Source organism: Alexandromys fortis, unplaced genomic scaffold (genome assembly GCF_014885135.2).
Source record: "Alexandromys fortis isolate MF-2015 unplaced genomic scaffold, M_Fortis_MF-2015_v1.1 scaffold_160, whole genome shotgun sequence".
NCBI lineage: Eukaryota > Metazoa > Chordata > Mammalia > Rodentia > Cricetidae > Alexandromys > Alexandromys fortis.
The window spans coordinates 2,915,998-2,940,862 of record NW_026068035.1 but is presented as its reverse complement, the minus strand read 5'-3'; the positions used below and the strand labels follow the sequence as shown (position 1 = coordinate 2,940,862).

Genomic DNA, 24,865 nt, shown 5'->3' with positions numbered 1-24,865 from the left:
GAACAGAACAACCCTGAGGGACACCAAGGCCAGTCTACTCTGATATCAAAATAAAGGTATCACAAAAGCTCTTCAGAATCCCAAATATAGCCTTTATGACCAGAAATCCTCATGAAAACACTAGAAGTCAAATCTAGCAAGACAAAGGGGCTATATGCTATAATTAAGAGGTCTACAGTCTTGCACATGGCCACAGCTAAGGCACACAGCTTCTGGAGGAGACAGGGGTCTCATGGACCCTACAGCACCAGGCAGTCTGTAGGTGCCACGTCACGGGGGGTCTACTGTTGGGCCGAGGCACTAGGAGGAGGCCACACCACACTCGCTGGATAGCAATGCTTGGACAGTGAGTGTGTTATCCGAATAATGTTCTCAAAACAGAAACAGAAACATTCTAAGAAGAAAACTTCTCTTGATAAAAATCAGTGCTACAACCTACAGTGTGAGTAACTGGGCTAGATGACAGACAGCTAAGGTTCTCTAGTCACAATAAGGACAAACTTGTAATTTTGGTGCGTGACAATCTAGAAGCATCTGGCCAGTCTCTACAGCAGCTGGGAAGATAGAGCTCACACTAAGTAACACAGAACAGACAGCAGCTCACAGGTCCTTTGCCTACCATGGATAGCTTTTCTCCTGAGAGCAGCTCACGCAGCAAGGTAAGCAAGCACAGCACTCGACAGCGCTGCAGAGTTTCTCTTTATCAGGACTCAAAACGTTTCTTGGAACAGTCTGCTGCTTTGGGTTTGACAGACAGCTCAAGAGTTAAGACCTAATTTGCTCTTGGAGAGCACCTAAGTTCCAGTCCTGGCACCCAACCTGGGATGGCTCACAACTGCCTTTAATTCCAGCTTCAAAGGAACCTGACACTCTCTCTGGCTACTCACATTCAGAGGCCCACACAATTAAGTCTGATTTTTAAAGCACACTGCTTCTCATAGAGGAAACAAGAAATGAACTCTGAACCCCACCCAGGCCTTTGAAGCATATCTACACTTACAAATAGCATTCATGCTGAACCTAGAGAAGAAAATGACAGCTAGCTTTATGAACTGTAAGAATAGGGCAGAAAGAGGCTATGGGCATTCTGTGATGTGCTGTCTCATCCTAGAGATAACCAAAGTGTGTCCCACACAACTAAGCCAGTCATTAGCAAATGGCCAAAGAGACCCTGACAGAGATTACCTGGCTTTTCTACTTAGTCACATGAGGTTTCCAGTTGAAAGCTCAGGTCCTAAATATTGCTTTTCCCACAAAGCGCATGGCAACTCTCAGAGGCCCAAATGTCTATGCCTGTACACAGAGTGCTTTCCACTATGAGACAGTGCCTAGAGAATAGGATATTACACTGGGGCATCTGTGTGCTAGCACACACAGACCAGGAACTGGCCATGGCAAATACCCATAACTACAGTGCAGGAATCCACAACTAGTTGCTGGTCTCTTCTGCAGCAAACACACAATTACTACTGTGTACAAAACAAATGGAAAACAACACTATGTGAAATTAAGTAAAACTGAAAATATAAAATAGCAATCAAATTTTGAGTTACACTGTTATTGAAGTAATTAGGTTCTCAAAACTATTATGAAAGAAAATCTACTCAGGTAACTTTTCAAGCAATTATTAAACACTAAAGTGTTTATTTAAAATAGCAACAATTAAATGTCATTTGGAAATGAATTTGAAATAATAAAAAATAAGTTTTCTAGGCAGAAGTGTTGCTTTTACTTTTTAAAACAAAGAAATCTAGCAAAACATGGTGGTGCATGTCTTTAATCTTAGCACTTGAAAGGCAGAGGCAAGCAGACTTCTGTGAGTTCAAGGCCAGCCTGGTGTCTAGATCAGACATAGCTAAATGGTAATATCCTGTCGAGGGGGGGGGGGGAAGGAGGGAGGGAGGAAAAAAACTACAGCAATGTAAAAGAAAACATTAAAAGTTACCTGCTTTCTCTGAAGTCCTAAGAAATACCATATCTGATGGAATTCTTTGGTTCTGCAAAAAAGTAATATACTAATTGTTATTTGAAGATGTACATTAACATAATACTATTACAGAGAAGAAATAGTTAATAAAAACACAAATAAAATATTAAGTAAAATTCTACTAAAATAGCTATTATTCATAATTTTACATAAAAGCTAACATTTTAATTCACATTCAGATGTTTTGTTAAACAATAGCAAGCCATATACATGGCATTCAGATTTTTCTTGTCTCGAAAAGCTTAAATATTATCTCCACAGCATCTTAACCATAAATAACACTCCACAATGGTATGTCACATAACAACTGCATCCTCCTCATTCCAAATGCCATGGAAAATGGGCAGTGGCTGCTCCAGGTCAACACCAAAGAGCACATCACCAGGAGATAACACGGACAAACAAACAAACAAGAATAGCCATCTGAAAAAAGCCTGGAATAAAACCGGACTTGCTGAACATAGTGGACAATGAGGACTACTAAGAACTCAAGAACAATGGCAATGGGTTTTTGATCCTACTGCACGTACTGGCTTTGGGGGAGCCTAGGCAGTTTGGATGCTCACCTTACTAGACCTGGATGGAGGTGGGTGGTCCTTGGACTTCCCACAGGTCAGGGAACCCTGATTGCTCTTTGGGCTGATGAGAGAGGGGACATGATGGGGAGGGGGACTTGACCAAGGGAGGGGGAGGGAAATGGGAGGCGGTGGTGGGGAGGAGACAGAAATCTTTAATAAATAAATAAATTTAAAAAAAAAAGAATAGGCAAATACAATTGCTATCATATAATGCTTACTTTGAAAACAAAACGTTGCTTCCTGGGGAAAGGGGAGGGGAAAAAACAGCAAACTCCTGTAAACAGTTTCTTTAAAAAGTTAGCCCTTTAATATTGGGGACAACTTAGAAATGTTAGAACTTGTAGTTTTCCACCCAAGACACACACTGCCAGGCATGTAAGTCAATGCACTGGAGGATGACCGAGCTGTTCAGTACCATCATCAAAGCAGCACAGACCATCAGACATCAGGGGGAGTCTACGGGAGCTTAGTAATGGCAGAGTACTGCCCAGCAAGCACAAGGTCCCCAGCACCAAGCTAATTATTTAAACCTAAAAGCTTACACATACAGAAGCAGACTTCATGATCAGTGGCAGCACTCAAACCTTCAGTATGATGAATGTACTGTCATGACATTATTTTAAGAAAAATACTTAGATCAAGTAATTAGGACTAAACAGTAAAGTGAATTCACTTCACTCTTTACTTAAATTCTCGTATGGACCAAGCCTTAAAACTGCTTTTATTGTCCTTTCTGTTGCTGTTTGCATGTGGTACAAGGAGTCAACCTAGGCAAAGCCTGAACACAAGTGCCACACCCCAGGTCCAAGTACAACGCTCAACACAGGCATGAAGCTCTTCCATATACTAAATGTGGCAAAAAAAAAAAAAAAAAAAAACAAGGCAAAGGTGAAACTGTGTATTAATCAACACAGCAGACATCTAGCCTATGCCAAGAAGCAAACACTTAACAAAATCTATATGCTTAAGATATGCTGAGTCCTGCACCTTTGTCAGAATCTACCTTACAGTAGTGTGCAAAGATACAAGAATGATGATCACTGAAATAGTTCAACCGCATAAGAAAAATACATAAAGCAGAAATTTTCCAAAAATTGAATGGATACAAGGCTAGTAATTTCCAGCATTTATACAATGAAACACTACAGATGTTTGTGTTAGTACCCTGTGCATACTAAGCATTGTTCCACTTTGTAAAATCAAACCACATCGCCTATATACAGAATAGAGCAACAAGAAGATCATTTCTATGGGAAGAAGACACCCTCAGCCCCAGGCAGTGGAGATGCAGGCCAACACCAAAGACTGCAGACAGCTCTGGAGGAAGTCAAATGGGAATATGCCAGAGAAGACACACCCACACACTGACATCACACAGCAGGTAGTGTGCAGAGCACTCCCAACACATCAAGAACAAGGCAGAGACAGCACAACAGGAAGAATCTTTTACAGAGAGAGACATAGCAGCGCACAGGCCTTTACATGTCACAGACAGGCAGGGGCAGCACCCCAGGAGAAAGCCCTGACCTATATACTGCCCATCCATTCACTCTCCATGCCTGATACGCTTTTATTAGAGCATGGCTTCTCATCACGGCCTAAACTAGTTTTCTAGTGCTTTCTCTCTTTACAATTTTAAACCGAAGGAATCAGAGCAAATAATTCTGTCTAATATAGCCATCTGGACAAGTACATTCTGAAAACTGATAGGAAATTACTAACATATGAACACAAGTCTTAAGACAAATGGGATACATTAAGCAATTAACACAGGTCTTACATTTAAAAACATGGCTTTATCTAAAGACATTAAAATATACTTTAGAAAAACAGAAAATGTAAATAATTATATTAAAATACATCAATTCTTACAAACACACATTAAGAATTAAAATATCTCAACAGTTCCGTCAAAATACAAATGACTTGTAATTAAGCTAATGTTAATGACTGATGTATATACAGATGTAAAGTATATTAAGATGCATCAACCTTTTCCACTATGATGAGGTCTCCAACTTGTATGTCTGAACTCTGAACTTGCACTTTCCCTAAAAGAAAAGAAGAAGTACAATCAACTCAGAGAAACAAAAGTGCACTGGAAGAACTTTGATACGTAGTACTTTAAATACCTCTAGGACAAAAAACAAATACAAATTTAAAAAAAATTAAAGCAGAATTTCTCTCTCTTCATATTTTCAAGTTGTAGTTCAGATATGCAATTACACCTAATTAATCTTGTTAAACTACAAACACTATTAAATAACTACCCCCTAATAATAGCAAAAATAACAGAGCCAGGCCTCCTCGTGATAAGTTAGGATCTTATGTAAATAGTACTTCACACACTTCGCTAGCATTTCAGTTCTCAGAAAAGGTAGCAATGATCAGGAACATTACTGAATAAAATAATCTGGTGACTGAAGCTGAGTTATTTTGGAAATGTATAGATCTTTAACTGATGTAGGAGGGTCTTCTATCTATCTGTTGTTTCATTGGTTAATTAATAAAGAAAACTGCTTGGCCTGATAGGTCAGAACATAGGTAGGCGGGGAAGACAGAACAGAATGCTGGGAGAAAGAAAGCAGAGTCAGGCAACTGCCATGAAGCTCCGGCCCGAGAAGACGTGGGTTAGAATCTTCCCAGTAAGCCACGACCCCGTGGTGATACACAGATTACTAGATATGGGTTAAAGCAAGATATGAGAGTTAGCCAAGAAGAGGCTAGATATAATGGGCCAGGCAGTGTTTAAGTGAATACAGTTTGTGTGTTGTTATTTCTGGGGCTAAGCTAGCCGTGTGGGAGCCGGGCCAGACGAAAAGCAGGCCTGCTCACCATATCACTACACTTAGCACCACAAATTACAGAGACTGGCACAAAAGACACAAAGTAAAGCAAGTAATAAATGAAATCATCTGCCACTAGTATCTTTGCCTATACAAGTCAGAACTGAAAACTGAAAATTTCACTACTAAAAGTAATTTTCCATGTACATATTTGAGTAAATCCTTAATGTCTATCTAATATGGAATATCTGTTAATAAAGATGAATATGTATTACACTTAAGTATCTACAAAATATTGCATACAATAGAATGTTCAGCAGATTATCTAAAAACTCAAGTAAGCGTCCCCTCCTCCCGTCTCAGCCTTCCCTCTCTGCCTTCTAGAACAACCAGCACCCGATGGTCTGTGTTCACAGCTACAGCTCTATGGCACCAATAGGTTTGTTTGCAACTTTTATATTCATTGTGTTCTAACTGCCAGCATAGTTGGAGCTTTACCAAAACTAACATAACAAGACTCATTACTCAAGTTTGCTCCCATCAACTCCTCATTAAGCCTGATTTCCTAAATACCCCCTAATGAAGCTGAGTCTGATTGGCAAAGTTTCTGGAGTTGCTTTGTTTAGCACACAGCACATCTTTCCCGTGTTCTTCAATGAGGAAAACTAAGAAAGGCTACAACTACATTTCTTCATAAGACAGCAATGTTCTTTAGAACTATATATAAAACAAATCTTACCATAGCTTCCCAGTCAGTAACTGTAATTCTAAACACTTACAAAAGAATTAGTCTTTTAATCATTGCAAACATGGTCATGCTAAGCTTCTTGCCACTGTTGTTCTCACAGCTAAGTATGAAATAAGAAGGGTTGCCACGGACCTTTCGGGCCACTCTCCAGAGAATCCCTGTGCTGTCTTTTAATTCGCTTTCTCTCCTGGCCAGCCAATTAAGTTTAAATAATACTCACATTTAAAAAGGAGGAAAAGAAAAACCTGTAGTTAGATGATGTAAAATAATAAATTGTTTAAAATAATTTTAAAACATAGAAGGCACGGCCATTTTTTATTCTTTTATAAAACCCTTAAATCCCCAAAAGGTTGGCTATTTTACCATATGGTATTTAATATTTAGACATGCTATAGTGACTGCTTTTCATTTCTATGGAATCAGTGATTACATGTTTAAGGGGAAAGTTTATGGCAAATAGTATCAAAAGCTTTGAGACAGTAATTTTATGCTATGAACAAAATGTTAGAAGGCTAAGCTGGTCAAAGTGGTGTATGTCTGTTGTCTCAAGAGAACCACTTGACCACAGCAGTCTGAGTTAAGTGTGGGCATACAGAAAGACTGTCCTCTAAAAAGGAACTATAGAGGGCTAAATAGCAAACCACAGAGCATCTGCCTAAAATGTGTCTAGTTAAAAGGTCATGATTTTACATTTTGAAAATTGGTTCACATTGTTTTAATAGGACCTAAATTCCTGGACAGTTTAACCTTACACTCACAAGACTGCTTTCTTTTTATTTGATGACTCTGTCACTACAGAACCTGCATAGCTTCCTTCCATGCTCTGGCAAGGAGCCCCGGGGCACTGGAGGAGCTGCCTGCTCTGCACAGTCACCATATGACCTGACACTGTGCTGCCAAGGAGGAGCGACTGAGTGGTCCTGCCAGAGAAAAGCATCCACATGGCTTATCCTGGAACTGAGCTTTCCTCTAGGCAAAGCACAGCAGCGTATTCTCCCTTAGAAGCTCCTTACACGTATGCCCAGTCTCTCAGTTTCAGGGATACTCCTCATTTTACCTATATATGCAGAATATAACACAAAATAGACTCCACTTGTAATTTATCTCCTTCAATCTGAATTCCAAAGAACTAAAAATCTAAACATTAGGTCTATCTCTAAACCCCCAAACTTCCATTATTTGACAATAACTTAGAAGACAATACAGATTTGTATAATAAGTTCTTTATAGCTGATCTCAAATCAGTTTTCTGCCTTTTCTTAATGTCTGCTGCTATTTCACTGGCCTGCTCGGTGCCAACCTAGTAGCTCACCCTGCACCTGCACAGTGGTCTTTGCTTACTCTCACTCCTGCACTGTTCCATTAACAAAACCCCTCTATCCCAGAACTCTTAATCACCAGCAAACACAGTTCTGTAAACTTACAATGACTCAAATCAAGACCAGTTGTATTTTTCACACACTGCACTGACAGGTTTTGTATCAACTTGACACAAACTAGTCATCAGAGGAAGGAGCCTCAGTTGAGGAAATGCCTCCATGAGACCCAACTGAATGCATTTTCTTAATAAGTGATCAACGAGGAAGGGCACAGCCCATGGTGGGTCCAGGTTCTATAAGAAAGCACATTGAGCAAAGCCATGAGAAGCAAGTCAGTAAGCAGTTCCCCTCCATGGCTCTGCCTCAGTTCCTGCCCTGTTTGAGTTTCTGTCCTGACTTCCTTCAATGATGAACAGCAATGTGGAAGTGTAAGTCAAATCTTTTCCTCCCCAACTGGCTTTTTGGTCATGGTGCTTTATCTCAGCAATAGAAAACCTAAGTAAGATAAACACCTTTAAAGCTTATATGCTTAACCTTAAAATGCTAACCATATTTGGTATCAGCGGCTACTAAACTTCAGGAGGAGGATGCGTGCTGCGGCATGCCCTACTCCACTTTTAAAAAGTAAATTTTATAACTAAAAAGCAGACAAAACTAAGAATCCATCTGGTGACCAAGGAATTTCGCCTTTAGGTATTTATCCCAAAACAAACAAACAAAACAAAACAAAACAAAACAAAAAAAACCCTAAATCTTAAATGAAAACATCCACAGAAGTTTGGTTCAGAATGGCCAATGGTTGGGGAAAGCCAGGCACTGATTCCTGAGAGAAGACGACTGTACAGTGGAATCCTACTGGGTAGTCGAGACACTGGACTTTATCTATCAGTCCTATCTCAAAAGCATACTGAAAGAAGCAAACACAATAGGTACACATGATAATGTTGGTGCCAAACACCAAAATAAATAAATAAATGGAGCCAAATTAAACGACACGCTAAAGCACTGTTATGTAGAATCATACAATGACTCATCTTTTGCACCAGGTCCACTCATATTGTCGCACACATCAACAATAGCTGTTTTGGTGTCCTGGCCCAGAAAAGCTCTCGTGTAGGTAGACTATAGTTGGCTTGTTCTCAGTTGTCAATAAAGGTACAGCAAACCCCAAGTGAGACATGAAGAGAGAATGCAGCATCTCCACTATCCAAGCCCTGGCCTAGGGACCTTCTTTACACATATCACAAGTCAAAAATTCAAAATGTCATATGGCAAGTCAGAAGGTGATCCGTGTGACAGAAAGCAACGATGAGAGCAGAGCATAAGGGCCCGAAGTGCTAGTGGAAGAGTGAACATGGGGACAGCTGGAGAAGACCCTGCCTCAAAATTTAAACCGACTGGTGTTATAACTCAAAGGCAGAGAACTTAAACAAAATCCTGGGTTCAATTCCCCTACATCACCAAAACAGTGGCAATAAAACACCGGTAAAATCCGAGTACCTAGGCCAAAGCAAAGGTCAGTACATACCCTAAAAATTAATATGCTCAGTTAACCAAAAGGTCATGTAGTTAGTTAGTGCAGTGCTACATGCCTGTAATCCCAGCACCACGGAGTCTGGGGCGAGCCTGGGTTACATAATCTTACCCTGTGGGAAAAATTATTTTCAATTGTAACTATGTATCTTTTAAAGCTCAGAAGTATCTCTTACATACAGACCTGAAAATGTTACCATTAAAAAAAGGAAGACTTCTGGCCCCTTGTGATGGTGCACTCCTATAATTCTAACACTTGGATTGGAGGCAGAGGCAGGCTTATCTCTGTGAGTTCAAGGCCAGTCTTGCCCAGGCAGCCAGTTTCAGACCAACTAGGATGGCATAATAAAACTCTGTTGAAAAACAAACAAAAGATAACAAAAGCCTGAGCAGTCTCATTTACCTTAACTATAACCCTCAGTGTCTTTTATTATTCCTTATTGTGAGATGCCATATTCTTCCTTGGCTTGCTGATGTTAACTGGGTTAAAAATCATTACTTATGGAAATCAAAAATTACTAGTCTCCCCACCAGCTTTGTTTTTAGACAACACTTTAGCTATAATCGACATAATTTAAGATCTTCAATTTTTTTCTAAATACGTTATCAAAAATGAATTTGGTAATTTTAGAAAGAATACTGAGTTAATGAAATATGAAATGATAATTGGTGAGTTGTATTAGCCAACTACTCTCCCTCTAAATCTACCTCAGTAACTGAAGCACCATATAATCAAAAAAAAATATGTCACAGACTTCAGAGAGCAACAATGCACACACTGGTTGTCTAATGTGATATGCAAAACTAGACACTGAAATAAAACTCCTAGTTTATTCACATCAGGTAAAGAACTCATAAAAATATGACAACAGCCTGAGACATCTGGCAAACATCTCAAAAAGTAAAGACTGTCTCTATTAGCAGGTCAGATAAAAGGCATACGCAGTGCTGGTGCAATCGTAGCTGTCCAGTTAGCACAAGGGCAGTCTGTCTGCCTGTACAGGCTTCAGTGGGTGAGCCTACCAAGTTTAAGAAAACAATGCCATTAGCACACTGAATACCCTCCGAGACTCATGGATGATGGCAACAAGTAGTAACACAGTCCTACATGTAGAGAAAGGAAGTGAGGTAGCAGCCAGAAATGCAGATAACTCCTGTGCAAGGCAGGGAGCTTATCAGATAATGAGGCAAAGAGCCAGCTCAAAATCCATGCTGCGAGTAGGTGATATTCTTGGGCAGATTCTGCTTCCAAACAAAGCATTTTCAGAACATTAGCGTATTTAAAGCAAGAAGAGGCATTCTTTACAAAAGAAATAACAGACCATTTCCCCAGTTACCTTCCATCCAAATGCGCCTGTGAATTGCAGTAATATACCACAACCAGAGTAAAGCACGAAAGGAAGCCACCACAAACACTGTTCCAACAGACCGTCTATGAAATACTAGAAATGAAAGTCTTCAAATGCATATTTACACTGTGCTTAGTCACAAGCTAAACAGATGCTCCCTTCACACTCTAGCTTCCACTCACCACGCATTCTGTCAAAATACTCATTCACAAAGCAAGGACACTGCACCACCTCACACGCAGCTGTGACTGAGGCATGTTAGTCCACACAGACTTCAGATGTCCCCTCTGCAGCTCCCAAAAGCACCCGGAGTGATGGCGTCTACACTATGAGTGGGGTCAAACAGCTGTCGTTTTCACTTCCACTGCTCCCGATGGTGGCTGACTTTTAAAAAGGTATACTGCTATTTGCATTAGAAACAGACCTACTGACAACTGACTTTAGAGTATGTTTAATTCAAGCACTACAAAAGTGGAAAATCCATAAAAGTGATGCTTCCTCAACTGAGACAAAAGTTCTTTCTTCCAGAAGCCCTGCTTCATCTCAACATGTATGCCCATCTGCTGTGAACACATTAAAAACAACCACCACACAGCTTTGCATGGAGCTCAAAGTCTAAGGAGGCAATAGCCCTGGGAATTCCAGAAGCTAATTTGTTTAGTAAGGACAATAACATTTTGCTCTTTTCATGAAAAAGTTAGCATAACATTTTTCTAAGGTGGCTGATTTTATATTTTGAAATTTTATACCAATAAAACATAAATAGGAAACTGACTTATAAGTAACTGTGGGGCTTTTTGACTATAGATACCTATTTTTTTCCCCCAAATTCACAAGCCACATTGGAAAAACTCAAATAAAAGAAAGTACCCTGGCCAGTGTTTTTTGACTTTATATTATTTGACTAAATAATGAATTAGATTATTGTCATATATTTCATGCTGCATGATGAGATATTAGCAAAATGTACTCAGTCACAAAGCAATCACTATTAATTGGTGATTGCTATAAAGGTATTAAAAAAAGGACAGACTATCTCATTCTGTATAAATAGCATAGAGTTTGAAATTTAATCTCAATACAGAGGCTCATATACATTTCTATTTCTTCTTGCAGAAATTTTTTTAAGTCCTTAGATATCCCAGGATCTGACAGCATATATAAACAATACCAACAGAATATGTGATTACTGTATAACTTTAAAACACTTGATTACTTCTGGTTTAACTCAGTCATTTGTAAAACTATACTTTCAGGTTACTTTCTTTTAGTTCAATAGTGTCTTTCCACTAGGCTGCTTGAGATATTTATTTTTTATCTTTCTCTCTTTCTTGTATTGAAAATATTTTTTCATACAACATATTCTGATTATGGAATAACCTAACTCCTTGCAGATCCTTCCCACTTCCCCTCCCACTCAAATCTACTCCTTTTCTGTCTCGTTAAAAAAACAAAGGGGCCTGGCAGTGCTAGTGCACCCCTTTAAACCCGGCACCAGAGGTAAAGGCAGATCTCTTTGAGTTGCAGGCTAGCCATATCTATATTATGCCTGCATCATGAGCACCCAGAGACCACCAGGAGTCCAAGTTCATATGCAAAAGCTAAGAGCCTTTATTGCAAGTTCGAGTTTGGGCTCTCTGTCCCTCTGCACAGTGGTTGGATTAGGGAGAGCAGCATTGAGCTCAGTTATGGCAGGGAGGAGTAAAGGACAGGGCGGTAGGGGAATTCCGGATTCAGATGAGGGTTGCACTCCTGACTGGACAGGAGTGGGGTGGCAGGAGTCTTGTCAAACAAAGACTGGCAATTGACAACCTATATACAAGTTAGATAAGCTATTCTTAATGTGTTGGAGCACCTAGTACTTGTTTGTCCTAATTCTGATTGGTCCCCTGAAGAATATAGTCTGTGACTTTTCTTGCTTATTGTTAATAGTGAGGTCTAGTCCCAGGAGTGCTAGTCTGCAGCCTGTCATGGCTGCACTAATGTTAAATTAGGCCTCTTCAGCCTACAAAGTGAGTTACAGAACAGCCACGTCTACACAGAGAAACCCTGTCTCGAAAAACCAAAAACAAGAAGGAAAAAAGAAGAAAAAGGAGGAGAGGGAGAGGGAGAGGGGGGAAGAGGAAGGGAGGAGGAAGAGGAAGAGGAGGAAGAAAAGGAAGAGGAGAAAGGAAGGAAGCAAACAAAGGAGCATCTAAAGCACAATAAAAAAAAACAGAATAGGACAAAACAAACAGAAGAAAAAGCATTCCTCAGCCTCACACCCAGTAAGTACTTGCTGTCTCCTTCCTCCTTTCCCTAATTCATAGTAACTTATAAATCTACATTCTGCACTTTACTTAGGCATTTAACCACTCATAGACTATTTTCATTTGGGCTGTCATGAATATTAAAGACTATAATAAACATGGGCAAATGTTCTTGGGTCTCTGTATTAAATTCTATCTAAACATGAAGGATGTGACTGTGACTGATTAAACACTGATAACACCCCCAAATAATGTTCCAGGATACCGATATTTCTACATCAGCCCTTACACTTTGTCATCTTACAATACTTTAATGATGGCCTACCTAGTAGCATTACCTTGCTGAGGTTTTCTTTGCATTTTCCTATGAGTTAATGATGTTAACTGAACACCATGTGCTTATTAGCTATTTATCTTATTTGAAAAACAAAAAAACACCTATTTGGATTCTTTGTCCATTTCTAAGTTGAGTTTCTTTTGCTGGTAAACTGCAAAATTCTTTACTTATCTAGATATTGAGTCTTTATCAGGTCATACATATTTTCTCCTCTGTTTTTATTTCCTTTATAATATTTATCTATTATTACACATCTGTAGCTAAGTGTATGCTCTATGTATCAACAGGTACACATGTCTGAGGAGGTCAAAAGAAGGCATAGGAGCCCCTAGAAGTAGAGTTACAGAAGGTTTTGAGCCGTCTGAGGTAGGTGCTGGAAACTGACCTGTGTCTTATGCAAGATCAAGTGACTTTAACTGCCGAGTCATCTCTCTGGCCCTTTTTTCCACTTTCTGACAATTTTCTTCAGTGCATAAAAGCCAATCAGTGGACCAAATAGAAGGCTCAGTAGGTAAAGTCACTTGCTGCTGAGCCTGATTCTCCGAGCTGGATCCTTGGGAAACAAGTGGTAGGAGGAGAGAACTGACTCCTCTAAGTTGTCCTCTAATATCCATGTGCATGCATGTACAGACCCTAAACACACACACACACACACACACACACACACGCACACACACGCACACGCACGTAAACCATTTTAAAGGTTTTCAGGGAATTTTATCTAAGAATGTTTTAATCCCTTCTTCAGTTTTTGTCTCCCGAACCTGAGACAGGGTTTCTCTGTGTAACAATCCTGGCAATCCTTAGAACTCACTCTGTAGACCAGGCTGGCCTTGAACTCAAATAGATCTATAAGCCTCTGCCTCTCAAGTGCTGGGGTTACAGGAGTGCACCACCCCTGCCAGGGCCTTCTTCAATTATTAACTCGGGGTTTACCAGACAGAAGACCTGGCTGATAGTCCAACTCTCATTGCTGTAAAAGCCTGCCCTGTCACCTCCATGACTGCTGATCTGAGTACATCACATCTGGACCTTTGCTTTGCTTTTGGCCTTTCCTCTGGGTTACCAAGTTTCAACAGTCTGATTGTGCCTCAGTGATGACCTCTTCCTCTTGATCCTTTTTGGGGTAGCTGGAATTTGAAGGCAAGGTTCATGTCTTTGATCAAACAGAGCAAGCTTCTTGCCGTTACTTCTTCCCTACTCTGTCCTTTCTCTGCCTCCTCTTCCAAGGACTTCTATGACAGACATGTCATATACTTTATGTTGTTGCAATGCCTCTCAAGAACTGCTCATTTGTGTTCGTTTTATGCCCCTCAAACTGGATCATTTCACCTGACATAGAGTCAAGGTCACTGACATTCCAGTTCGCTTAAGTCTGCGACTAAAACCTTCTGGTGGTGCATGCCTTTAATCCCAGCACTCAGGAGGCAGAGGCAGGCAGATCTCTGTGAGTCTGAGACCAGCCTGGTCTACAGAGCTAGTTCTAGGACAGGCTCCAAAACCACAGAGAAACCCTGTATCAAAAAAAAACTAAAATAAAATAAAAATAAATAAATAAAAACCTTCTGGTAAATTTCTTTTATTAGTTAGGCTATTTTTCAGCCCCTGAATTCTTTTACATATTCATATAACTGCCATATCTCTATAGTTATTCTCTAAGTATTCATATATCATTCTCTTGATATCTTTCTACAATTTCTCCCATGGCTTCCTTGTCTTCTTGATCAGGAGAAAGACAGTTGGTTTAAACTTCATGTCTTGTAGGGCCACATCTGACCCTCATCAAAAAAAGTCTGCAATTATTTTTCTCCATCAACACACTCCACTTAACTACAAATACCAAAGTAAAATTAATTTCACAATAAGCTAGAATCTATAAACTGTTCTCAATATAATATAAAGTCAAACCTAATTTACCTGGCCATTTGAGGGTTCTTTTTCATAAATCTTTCTTTTCTAGTACTTACATGTGTTGATGTGTATATGCACACATAGATGAAGGTCAGAAGTTAATGTTGGGTGTCTTTCTCCATTGTCCTGCTTCTTTTGGGGGCAGAGTTTCTCACTAACTTGGCGCTCAATGTTATGGCTAGATTGTGGCCAGTAAGCTTCAGGAATCTGCTGTCTCCCTTCCCCAAACATACATCCAACATTACAGATGTTCATTCCAATACCCAACATTTTACATGGGTGCTGGGAATCCTAATTCAAGTCCTTAGTTTGTGCAGTAAGCACTTTATTGACTGAGCCATCTCTCCAACTCACTTCATTTCTTTTAATGGTTTAAAAATAGAGTGGAGAGATTAGTCTTTTAGCATATGGTTATAAATAACTTCATATTTATGAAAACGAAGGTAGACCAATTATAACACACTGTACATGAAAATGGACCAGACTTAAATGTAGAGGTAAGTCTATAGACAATAGAAAAAAAAAGAGAAATCATTACAAAGTTGGCCAGTTATTTCTTTGCTACAACACCAAACAAAAGGGAAAATTAGATGAATCAGACCAAATAAAACATTTATGCATCAAGAAAGTGAAGATACAGGCCCACAAAATGGGAGAGATATTGCAATCATAAATCTGGCAAAGGCTTACCCAAGATAGCAAAGGAACACTTACAATTCAGCAACAGAAAGACCAACAGTTCAGTTAAAAAGTGGTTGACGGAATGAATATACAATTGTGCGCAAATGTCCAATAAACACACAAAAACACTCAACCTCAATAATCATTAGCAAATGCAAATAAAACCCATACTACTACAATAAACATGGCAGACAGTAACTGATAAAGACATGGCATAATCAGAACCCATGTACACTGTTGGCAAGAATGCCAATGATACAGCCAATTAAAAAGTAGGGTGGTGGTTCTTTCATTGCCCAGTCTAGGAACCTCCCTGCTGGAAGATAGCCCAGAAAAATGAAAACGAAGTTTATGAAAAGCTGGTAAACAATGTTCATAGGAGCGTGATTATTTGTAACAGTTACAGAATACAAACAACTCAAATGCCCACAAGTGTTGACTAAATGAACAAAATGTGGTGTGCCTGCAGCAAGGTCTTGTCAACAAAAATAAAACACTACTTCATGCTACAGCATGTCTAAGCCCTGAAAACATGACAAAGAAGCCAATGACAGAAGATCTCACAGTACATGGTTCCATACATTTGACTGTCCAGAGTAGGCAAACTAGAGATGGAAAAGTAGAGCAGAGGTCAACCTAGGGTGATGTGGGAGTGTCATATATCAATCTGTTGATTTCATTGGTTAAGCAATAAAGAAACTCCTTGGCCCTGATAGGTTAAAACATAGGTGGGAGGAGTAAACAGAACAGGATGCTGGGAGGAAGAGGAAGTGAGCTCAGACTTGACAGCTCTGCTCTCTGGAGCAGAGATGCCAGGCTCTGCTCTCCCAGGCAGCTCTGACCCAGGATGGACTTAGGCTAGAATCTTCCTTGTAAGCGCACCTTGTGGTGCTTACACACATTATTAGAAATGGGCTAGTCCAGGTGTGAGAATTAGCCTAGAAGAGGCTAGATAGAAATGGGCCAAGCAGTGCTTAAATGAATACAGTTTGTGTGTTGTTATTTCGGGGCATAAGCTAGCAGGCGGCTGGGGTGCTGGGGACGCAGCCCCACCGCACTTATTACTACACTAGGGCTTCAGTGGGAGAAAAGGAGGAAAACATGAAAAGATGATCCAGTAAATTTTGGGTTTCTTTTGGAAATGCTAAAAATGTTCTAAAATTAGATGGTGATGGTTACACAACTTTATGAACAGAGCAAAAACACTGATCGTAAGTCTTAAATCATACTCAATAAGGTATTAAAAACAAAAGGCATAAGGGGATTTTTTGAGTAAGTTAGTCATTATATATGTCCAGAGACAGAACATACAATATCCACTCGGACCTTACTTCTCAACAGAACTCCAGGTTATAGCTCCCATTTAGAGTTGCAGGGTGCCCCGCACTACTTACTCATCAGGTCTCTTTTCTACTATCACAAACCCTGTTTGTAACAGCATGCCCCATTCTCTTCCTGATAAACGGACTCCAATACAGACTCAAAATGAGGACAATGACTCTTAGGCATTTGTAAAGGCCCACATGGGGGGAGAGCACTATGTGTATGCACCTGTGGTGCACTGGGTAATGACGTTTACTCAGATGCTTAATGCCCTGATATCAACATTGACTTCTGGGGCTGTCATTAAAATTAAAATGTGCTTTAAAGAGCTACTGTGGATCACACAACACGTTTCTTTCGTATCTGTTACAGCTTTCTAACAGAGCACAGCATATAGGTTTGTGTAAGTGTATGCATACATTTGTTAGTGTATAAATATGAAAATATACATATGTGCACATGTACAACACACACAAACGTACACATGTAAGAAAATGAATAAAACTCTACCTGAAATTCCAGCATTATAAACTATAAGAAAATGGGAGCCCATATGTAGTCACATGAGCTTTCAAGCCCAGAACGAGCATGCTCCCTTTCTATGTTAACTCTAACATGCTTATACTATGCAAATGCTAGGAGGATTAAAAGTCTCTTGCTAACCTCTTACTGTAAGCTTGCTATATAACTGTGAATTCATTTCCTTGTCTCGCTGAAAACGTCGAAATTCATCAATCGCTTCTCGTGCAATAGTAACAGCCAAGACAAATCCCTATAAAACAAAAAGTATTTTAGAAAGCAGAATAAAAAAAGCAGAGGAAATTATTATTTAGTTTTACTCCTTCCCCTTCAATTTATATTACTCCCTAAGACACAAAATGAATGAAAATAAAAACACTACAAAAACACACATACCACTCATTGGGAAAACAGCCTCTTTAACAACTGTTGCTAGGAAAACTGGATACACACATGTAGAAGAACGAAACTAGACCTGTATTCTCTCATTCTGCCAAAAATCAACTTCAGATGGATCAAAAATCTAACATTCAACCTGAAATTCTGAAAATGCTGGAGGAAAAAAAAAAAGTAGGGTATGGGCACAGGAAGCACTTCATAGAAATTCAGTATCAGGAAATAAGGCCAAATATCAACAAATGGGGCCTCATGAAATTAAAAATGCTTCTGTACAGCAAAATAAAAAGCTAATTGAGTACAGAGTAAATGAGGGCATCGACAACACACAAAAAACTCAGAAAACTAAACAAAAAACAGGCTAAGAGCTGAACAGAGGGTTCTCAAAAGAAATTAACATAACCAATAAATATTTTTTAAAGTGTTCAACGTCCTTCCACATCAGAAAAACACAAATCAAAACCTCCCTGAGAGCCCAGCTCATCCCAGTCAGAAGGACTATCTCAGGAACAACCATGCTGGGATAGGAAAGAATACTTCCTGCTGCTGCTAGGGATATAAACTGTAAAGCCACTGTGGAAATTAGTTTGGAGGTTTCTCCTAAGCTAGAAACAAAACTTCCACAAAGCCCAGCTATACCACTGCAGGGTCTTCCAAAGGTTTCGCCTATTACAATAGAGGCACTGCCACGCCCAGCTTTACCACTACTCTATTCAAAACAGCAAGGAAATTGATTTGGCCTAGATGACCATCAACAGATAGATGGACAATAAAAATATGGCACACATATGAACAATGAGTTTTATTCGCCATACAGAAAAAAATAAAATTATGCAACTTGCAGGAAAATTAATAGAATTGGAAAAATTACATAAAATGAGGTAGCACAGGCTCATAAAGACAAAAACCATGTGTTCTTTCTCATGTGTGTAATTTTTATATAAGTGTATCTATGTGGGAGTGAGGGAGGGTAAATGCCAGGAAACTAGAAAAAGGGGCCTGTGACAGGGGAAAAATTACTTTCAACAGAAAATTACCCTATAATTAAATCACAGTAAATGTTATCTATGCTATATTTAAAACCTAAAAAGTCATGATTGATTCTATTAGCATCTAATCATTTATGAAAAAATTTAAACTCTTGATTATGTTCTCTTAGGAATTACTCAAATTCACTTCCAGATATATTTCTGCTTGATTAGTAATTCTACTGAAAACGTCTGATATCCTGTTTTTGCAAATTTCTACATATTTAACAATTTCCTGTGAGTTTCATTTTTATTTTGATCTTGATAACGTATCTTTTGTTAGTTCTTATTGTATAAATTTAAACTTTCTAATTAAAAAAAGATCCAAATGAATGGAAGGCTGAATGAATTAAATTTCATAAAAAATATAAACTATAGAAAAAAATTAGAGGCTGAGGAGGAGATTCAACAGTTCAGGCCACTGACAGATCTTCCAGGAACAAAGGTCAATCCCAGCAGCCAGTTGGTGGCTCACAGCACCCTGTAACTCCAGTTCTAAACACATATACATTAAATACAAAAAAAAGAAGAATGGGACTGAAAAAAATATGACACTTTTTAAGCTGATTTCTCATCCACACTGACTACCTGCATGGGAAAACGGAACTATTGTGGATGGAAGAAAATAAAGTAATAACTTCAATATATACAAACAACAACAATAAAAAAAGCACCAAGTCAAACAACCCAAATGATAAATGGGCTAGTAAAATGAAAACAGTTCTCAAAAGATGAAACACAAATGGCCAAGAAACAACATATGGAGAAATGCTTAGCTTCAACAGCCATCAGAGAAATGCAAATTAAAACTACACTGAAATCCCATCTCCTCCCAGTCAGAATGGTGTCATTAAGAAAACAACAGGCTCCAGCTAGGGAAGCAGGCAGGCTGACTGCGGCTCCAGTCCTCCCAGATTCATCCTAGTCTCACCACCAGGTCTGCAGTAGACAACCTGCTGCAGCACCCCCCTCCTCTCTGCCTCCATATCCAGAAGACCACACAGATCTCCAGCCTTCCTCCCCGCCCCTCTTGCTCCCTCAGGCCACAACTCCAGCAGGCTTTCTTTAGGAATCTTCCACTCAAGGCTGCCAGAGAAGCAGGGAGATCAGTGAAGCAAGCAGCAGAGCTTCCGAGCTTCTCCCCTCCTCTCCTCTACATCCAGCTCCCAGGGCTCATCATCAGCTCTGTAGCTGACTACATGCTGTAGCCTCTCTTCACGTTCTGCTCCCATTCCCAGGGCCTAAGCAGATCATGGTGGAACTCCCTGCTTTCTTCCCTCCTGTGTATCCCTTGAGCCCCCAAACCAGCTCATCCCCATTCCTAATTATCAGGTCCCAATACTTTTTACCTGGAACCCACATTGGCAATGCCTCTCAGGATCCCAGAAGAATTACCTACCAGACAACACATAGCCACCACACTCTCCAAAGTACCCAAGGAACAAAATACCCACCAAAGACAAGACCAAGTATCAGCACCCAGAATTTACAAACTTTCCCAAATCCAGATGACTAGTATAAAAACACAATGACAAACAGCTAGGACAGTATGTCTCTACTAGATTCCAGCAAGCATACCACAACAGTCCCTGTAGACTGGGTATTGCCACACTGCTAAAAGTACAAGACAACAACCTTTAAATTGCATTTATAAACATGATAGAAGTCCTTAAGAAGGACATGAATATATCTCTTGAAGGATCTAGGAACAAACAATGAAAGAAAATTAATAAAACAGTTCAAGACCTGAAAGTGGAAATGGAATAAAGAAAAAGAAAACCGGGAGAAATCTGAAAATGAAACATTTTGGGAATTCTAATAGGATAACCTCAGAGCAAGCCTCACCAACAGAACGCAAGATGTGGAAGAGACTCAAGTACTTGAAAACACAATAGAAAACATAGGTGTCTCAGTCAAAGAAAATGACTTTTCCTGACACATCCAGGAAATCTGGAACAGTCTGAAAAAAAAAAATAATAGGAACAGAAGAAGAAGAAACCCAGGTCGAAGGCACAGAAAATTTTAAAGGAAATCTGAGAATTTCCCTAATCTAAAGAAGGAAATGCCTATTAAGGTACAAAAAGAATACAGAACACCAAATAGACTGGACCAGAAAATAAATTCCCCTCAGCACATAATAATTAAAACACTAAATGTACAGAACAAAGGAAGATTATAAACTGAGACAGGAAAACCCAAGTAAAATATAAAGGCAGACAAATTAGAACAAGTGACATCTCAATGGAGACTCTAAACAGCAGAAGGGCAGGGAAATGTTCTACAGATTTTACCAGACCACAGATGTCCACCCTGACCACTATACCCAGCCGAACTTTCAATCACAGTAGATGGACAAAGTAAGACATTCAATGATAAACCAAATTTAAGCAGTATCTGCCTACAAACCGTGCCCTAAAAACAGGGCTAGAAGGAAAACTCAAATCTAAAGAGGTTAATCACACCCAACAAAACACAAGAAATAATCTGGGAGAAGCAAATTAAAAGTGGGGAAACACACACAGAGACACACCACCATCACCACCACAACAACAAAAAAAGCAATAGACGCTGTCCATTGATATGCCTCGACTCAGTGGTCTTAATTTCTCAATAAGCAGATACACACTAATGGAATGGATACACAAACAGGACCCATCTTTCTGCTGCATCTAAAAACTACAACTTAACACCAAGAATAGACATCACCTCAGGGTAAAGGGAGGAAAAAGATATTCCAAGCCAATAGACCCATGAAGCAAGTCAGTATAGCCATTTTAATAGCTGACAAAAATAAACTTCAAACCAAAACTAATCAGAAGAGACAGGAAAGGACTCTACATACTCAAAGGAAAAAATCCAAAAGGACATTGCAATTCTAGAAATGTATGTACCGAAGTTCATACGAGAACTACTACAGCAACATAAGCCACATACTGACCCTCATACACTGAGAGTGAGACATGGATACCCAACTCTCACCAACAGACAGATCATCCAGACAAACTAAACAGAGAAATGCTGGAACTAACAGATGATGTAAACCAAATGACCCTAACAAATGTTTTCAGAACATTTCACCCAAACACAAAACAGTGTACCTTCATCTCAGCATCTCATGGGACTTTGCCAAAATTGACCCATACTCAGACACAAAGCAAGTCTAACAGATAAAATAAAATTGAAATAACACCATGCATCCTATCTGACCACCGTGGATTAAAACTGGCTATCAACAAAAACAGAAACAACAAAAATGTTATAAATTCACGGAAACTGAACTAACTATTGAAAGAAAAAATGGGGAAAGAATGAAATTAAAGATTTTCCGGAATTGAATGAAAACAAATATACCACATACCCAAACTTATGGGACACAATGAAGATGGTTCTAAGAGGCATAGTCACAGCACTTAGTAACTAAACAATAACTTGGAGTGACCTTATACTAGTAACCACAGCACACCTAGAAGCTCTAGAGCAAAAAGAAGAAATCACACCCAAAAAAGAGAAGACAGTAAGAAATATTCTAACTTAGGAATGAAATTCATAAAATAGAAACAAACAAAAAATACAAAGAATCAATGAAACAAAGAGTTCTTTGAGGAAACCAGTAAAATTGGCAAAACCTTATTCAAATTAACTAAAAGGCAAAGAGAGAACATCCAAATTCATAAAATTAGAAACGAAAAGGGGACAATAACAATGCATACCAAGAAAATGCAGAGAATCATAAGGATATACTTTAAAAACCTATACTTCACTAAATTGGAAAATCTAAAAGAAATGGATAATTTTCTTGATACATACTACTTATCAAAGAAGATCAGATAAACAAATTAAATAGACCTATAACCCCTAAGGAATCAGAAGCAGTCATTAAAAGTCCAAAACAAAAGCAAAAACAAAAAGCAAAATATAACCCAAGGAGGATAGTTTTAGCACAGAATTCTACCAAACTTTCAAAGAAGGCTCTGAATAGAAGGTAAGATTGTAACTTTCTGCATTTCTTAGTAACTTTTAGGACTCAGGAATATATCAACACAATAGGGTACACTATTGTCTTATATTCTTTAAAAAAATTCTATGAAAGTTACCTTACTTTGTATACTACTGCAACATGTTATTCTGGCTTAACATAGATTTATGAAATTGGTCCATTTTTGCACATGTATATCCATTTCATCTTTATTTCTCTATTTTTAATTAGATTATATTGTAATGTATATGCCCATTCTCTTGATAGATTGTTTCTAAATTTTTGCTATTGAAGAATGCTGTAATTAATAATTTGTTTCTTCATAACTACTTATGTGCATTTAAAAAGTATTATGTATGCTACATACTTTCTAGGAGTTTAGAGTTTATTTATTCATTTTTGAGAAGGCCTTACCATGTAGCCTGGGTAGTCTGTAACTCACTAGGTAGATTGTGCTAGCTTCAGCTTCACAGTGATCTGCCTGCTTCTGTCTCCCAGTGCTAGGATTAAAAGGTGCACATCGCCATGTCTGGCTTACTTTGATTATTTCTGATAAAGATAATATAGCATTAAAGAAAATTTAAAACAATACTTGCTAATACTAAATAAAATCATATTTATGCTTTTACTGTATTTATTTCTTCCCTATTTTCTATAATTCGCTCATCATTTAAATGATATTTGTAGTTTAGATTAAAATTTATTTCAAGTTAAACAATCATAGTTTGAGACTACAAATTCCTGAAAATCTAAGGCAAAGTGTATTTAGTCATATTTTGTTTTGGCACTTTGCCTTTATTATTAACTCTGGTTTCACTAGGGTTTTTTTTTTTTTTTGTTTTTTTTTTTGTTGTTGTTAATTCCTTTTTACTACTAAGGTTTGACTATGTAGTCTTGGCTGGTCTGAAACACCCTATATATACTTGGCTGGCCTCAACTCATAGAGATCTGCCTGCTCTGTCTCCCAAAGGCTTCTCGAGGAAAAAAAAAAAGGAAAATGCTTTTATTTGAATAATTCATTAAGAATTTTATTTGATCTTTTCAAAAAGTTGGTTATTTTACCCAAGGTTTAAAATGAACTTGTATGTATTTGTATGAGTATGTGTATGTCTCTGTGTGTATATGTATGTGAGCGCATGCACATGTGCAAGTGCTTATGCATCCATAGAACATACAGTACATCAAGGCAGCGTCCTTGCTTTCATGTTTTTACCCATTTCCTCTTCCGACTTTATTTTAAGTTTGTTGGCTTCATTTGTTCTTAAAGTGCTTTATCATTTTTTGGGCAGAAAAGGCTTTAATTGTATTTAGATACTTATTTTAATATGAACTAGTTCATTATGCAAGTAAGGGGTAGGAATGAAAAGTCCTTTTTGTTTTATTTCTTTCATGACTTGAATTTGGTTGTCAAATTTAGATATGAGAATTGAATTATTTTTTGAAGTTTTCTTTTGTTTCTTGATTTTGCAGTAGCAAAACTTGTATCTGAGAGATCAGAAGGATGACTATTGATGAATGCTTGTGCTGTGGACATGTCTCAACATTTGATTTAGCAGAAATCTGAAAGAGTTGATGAGCACATTGGTTCATCATCAAATCTAAGAAACAAGCTTCTATGTTGTTGGCTCTTTACAAACTCACCAAAGAAATTTTTTTTTAATTTAACCATATGGAATTTATTTCAGAATTATAAGATAGGTTTGATATTTTTTATTATTAAAAATGACTTTATCATAAAACATCGCACAGTTAGATTAAGGTAGTCACGCAAACATTTGCCCAGCCACCGACGCTACCTCACAGTGAAGCAGAATGAGAATGGCCACATGAAAACGACAGAGGTTTGTTCCGGGCTTTGTGTTTTCGCTGCGAAATGCAAGTTTATGCACTTGTTCTCTGACCTCGCCCAGTATCTGTTTCTAAACTATCTTCTCCCTGACAATTCAGGTTCTGTTAGGGTAGGATTTTGTCTGGCTTTGTTCACGTTATCAACATTACCTGTGGTAGAGCTAGACACAAATGAGCTGCAAGAGTTGTGAATTCAGCCTACACATACTTTAAGATCTTATAATGAGCATGTATAGTATTGTGTTTCATTACAGCCTTTTCAAACAAAATGTTTCTTTTTTCCTCCTGGGCTCTTAT

General features: G+C 38.6%; 1 protein-coding gene across 2 annotated transcripts in view; it reads right to left on the bottom strand.

Annotated features, from left to right (window-relative positions):
- Atp9b (ATPase phospholipid transporting 9B (putative)) overlaps positions 1–24,865 on the bottom strand; it is a 199,817-nt gene that overhangs the window by 141,609 nt on the left and 33,343 nt on the right. For both annotated transcript variants that reach the window (XM_050165010.1, XM_050165009.1), the window contains exons 5-7: positions 17,465–17,573; positions 4,558–4,616; positions 1,946–1,997 (exon numbers count right to left, since the gene is read on the bottom strand). In XM_050165010.1, the coding sequence (XP_050020967.1) occupies positions 1,946–1,997; positions 4,558–4,616; positions 17,465–17,573 (220 nt within the window). The remainder of the gene's footprint in view (positions 1–1,945; positions 1,998–4,557; positions 4,617–17,464; positions 17,574–24,865) is intronic.